We start from the raw sequence: 2,908 nt of genomic DNA, 5'->3' as shown, positions 1-2,908 counted from the left end.
CCGGAGCCGGAGGGTTTGCGTCCCGACTCGCAGGGGGTGGGCAGGAAGTTTTCCTCCTGGCAGCGCAGCGTTTCCGAGGTGCCGATGTAGCAGCCCAGCTCCTCCCCGCAGCAGATGTTGGGCCCGAAGCAGTGGCCCTTGTTCCGGGGACCGCAGGGCAGGCACTGCTCAGGGAACGGGGGGGAAGAAGGTTGGGAGAAGGGAAGGACGGGGTTCGGAGTGCCCTGAGCCCTCCAGGACGTACCTTCCTGATGTCCATGTCCAGCACAGCGCGTTTGCCCCCGATGGGGCAGTTCTGGATGTAGCAAGCGGAGGAGAGAGCCAGGAGCCCCAGGAGGCAGAGAGCCAGAGCCTTGCAGGACATAGCGGCGGGACAGGGGGGATTTTTGGCTGCTCATCCCAACCGCTGGCACTGTATTTATAGTCCCGGCTCCTGCTTAGGGATTCTGGCACCGGCGTCACCCGTGTTCCTTAAAAACCACAAGGCATTGCTTCCCACAGCAGAGGGCTCGGCTAATAGCTGGAGGTCGAGGACGTGAGGTCAAGGACAAGGTGTTGGTTTTCTCCTCTGTGATGAGTCCGGCAGCAGCAGGAACGTGTGGAGGTTGTGGATGGAGCTGGATGAACGTGTGGAGGTTGTGGATGGAGTCCTGTGGGGTTTGGGGCCTGTCTCTGCCGGCCACTTAGGGCTGCCGAGCTGTGGTGTGTCCCGCTGGGAAACCCTCTGGCATGGAGAGGGTAGGGATGAAGGAAGGCAGCTGCGGGTGGGATGTGTCCACCCAGGAGCAGGGTGAGAGGGGCAGGTGCTTCCCTTGGCTTTGAATCCCTCTGGGTGGGAGGAAGCAACCCAACATCCTCTGGGATCACCCATGGGATCTGGGGCGGGGAATGTCCTTGTTGGCCCTGTCCACCCACCCGTGCTTGGCCTTTGGGGGATGCTCAGCACTGGGCTCATCCCGCTCAGGGATGATGGTTACACCCAGCCTTCCCCACTCATGTTCATCCAACAGCTCCACAGCCTCCTGAGAACACCAAACGTCCTGGGCAAAGACCTGAAATCCCAAATTTCCCACTGCTTCTCCTTGGACCTGCACACGGGGATGGAATGTGGTGCCCTGAGCCACATCACCAGCAGACAAAGCCTCCTCTTCCCCCCCACAAGAAGCTGCGCTGAGGATGAGGCCAAAGGCTGACACAACAGCCCAGGACCCTGCTCACCCCAGCCCCTCACCTTCCTTATCCCAATTAGGAGCTTCCCAGCCTGAATAAATTTCCCTGCTGAGGACAAAACTTGATCTCCACTTGACGTCATTACCCTGCACTGGCTTAATTGGGAATTAGGCAGCCCAGAGCCAGACAGCCATGACCTTTGCCTGGTCCTCTGGCTTGCTTCGAAATCCACCACTTAGTGCGGCCAGCGAGAGGGCAGCCGGGTCCCTGTCACCTGCCCGGGGCCAGTCACAGTCCCTGGGGACAAGGCAGGCACTGGGATCCATGTTAATGGGTTGGAAATGGGGCTCAGGACCTGCTGTGTGCTGTCCCAGCGGCTCAGCTCTGGCTGCAGCACAGGGTGGAGGGAGGGAATTCTCATCCCAGAGTCCCTTCGGCTGCTCCAGGGGTGCCCAGACCCCTGCAGGATGTGTCTCGGGAAGACAAGTGGGGGAAAAAACCCAATTATCAGCCCCTGGTGCTTTCTGGGGACTCGATTTTTGCCTGATTTTGAGGTGTTCATCAGATGGAGCATTCCCAGCTCAGCCACATATTCCCGGTGCTGCAGGAACGTTGGGGTTCACATCCTGCATCTCGGAAAAGCCCGGGTGCTAGGGCTAGGCTGAAAGCCCAATTCCCTCATCCCAGCTTGGACTCCCCCGTCCGTGCTGGTGTCACCCCTTTCCCAACGATTTTGGGGTGGTTTGGGGTTGCCCCCCTCCCCAGGGCTGGGATCAGATGCCGGCTGTGAGAAGCAGGTGCTGGATCAATCCTGCATCCCCTGTGGGGTGCGGGGAGCTGCTGTGGGCAGGATGGATCCCGCCGGTGCCAGGGAGCTCCACCTCCCTGGAGGTGCCACCTCCCTCAGGGACAGTATAAAGGACGAGCTGTCCCCTGTGCCGTGGCCACTCCCAGCCCAGAGAGACCTCGGAGCAAGGACCCTGCAAGGTAAGAGAGCCGGGAGAGGGTTGGGATAAAGCTACCCCAAATTTTGGGGGGTGACTGTGGGATAACGGGGACTGATCCTCCCTGTCGGTGTCCAGAGGTGGTGGGGAAAGATGAGAACAGCCCTGGAGCGGGTCTGTGGAGCTGGGACCCCAAACCTCACTGCTTTGAGGGAGTTTGGGTGTTTTCCTTACTTTTTATCATCTTTAGTAGATGCTGTGCTGGTTCCTGAGGCAGCGAGGCCCCGAATCTGCCCCAAAGAAGGACTTGGCCACGAGGTAACGTGACCGTGGCACATCCCAGCTGTTCCCAGTCTGTCTCCTGGGGCTGGGGTAGCTGCTGGGGCTCCCGGGTGGGACTCCACGGCCAGATCCCAAATTCCAGCTCTGCCTGAGCTCCTTTCCCTGGGAGCTACAAGGACGGAGCCAAACCCTGCACCCAGCCCAGCCAAACCACACGCACTCTGTGGGCATTTGGGGACAGAAGACCCTCCACCACCCCCATCCTGAGCCCCAGCCAGATCCCCTGGAGCCCCCATGAGCCATCCCCAGCGCCCAGGACGAGGCCACCACAGTGCACGAGGACTTTTATTGGGTCTCGTATGTACAGTGCCGGGGTGGGGGTGTCGGTCAGGGTGGGGGGGACTCCCCACGCCCTGGCTCAGAGCAGGGGGTGCTTGCCCTGCTGCTGCTGCTGCCGGTTTGCCAAGTGCATGAGCCTGAGGAGCAGATCTCCGGCCGCGCCATCCCGCACC

General features: G+C 60.7%; 2 protein-coding genes across 2 annotated transcripts in view; both read right to left on the bottom strand.

The window, feature by feature from the left end:
• LOC103621153 (neurophysin 1-like) overlaps nucleotides 1-1,261 on the bottom strand; it is a 1,752-nt gene extending 491 nt beyond the window's left edge. Inside the window, exons 1-2 of the mRNA XM_017742393.1 lie at nucleotides 245-1,261; nucleotides 3-164 (exon numbers count right to left, since the gene is read on the bottom strand). Coding sequence (XP_017597882.1) covers nucleotides 3-164; nucleotides 245-364 — 282 coding nt within the window. The 5' untranslated portion in view covers nucleotides 365-1,261. The remainder of the gene's footprint in view (nucleotides 1-2; nucleotides 165-244) is intronic.
• Nucleotides 1,262-2,723: 1,462 nt separating this feature from the next.
• Nucleotides 2,724-2,908, bottom strand: part of LOC103621152 (vasotocin-neurophysin VT-like) — a 1,740-nt gene continuing 1,555 nt past the window's right edge. Inside the window, exon 2 of the mRNA XM_008639900.2 lies at nucleotides 2,724-2,907. Within this exon, the coding sequence (XP_008638122.1) occupies nucleotides 2,815-2,907 (93 nt within the window). The 3' untranslated portion in view covers nucleotides 2,724-2,814. The remainder of the gene's footprint in view (nucleotide 2,908) is intronic.

The sequence above is a fragment of the Corvus brachyrhynchos genome, unplaced genomic scaffold (assembly GCF_000691975.1).
Source record: "Corvus brachyrhynchos isolate BGI_N302 unplaced genomic scaffold, ASM69197v1 scaffold166, whole genome shotgun sequence".
Lineage (NCBI taxonomy): Eukaryota > Metazoa > Chordata > Aves > Passeriformes > Corvidae > Corvus > Corvus brachyrhynchos.
Note: the sequence above shows the minus strand (reverse complement) of the source record. Positions and strands in the feature narration are given on the sequence as shown.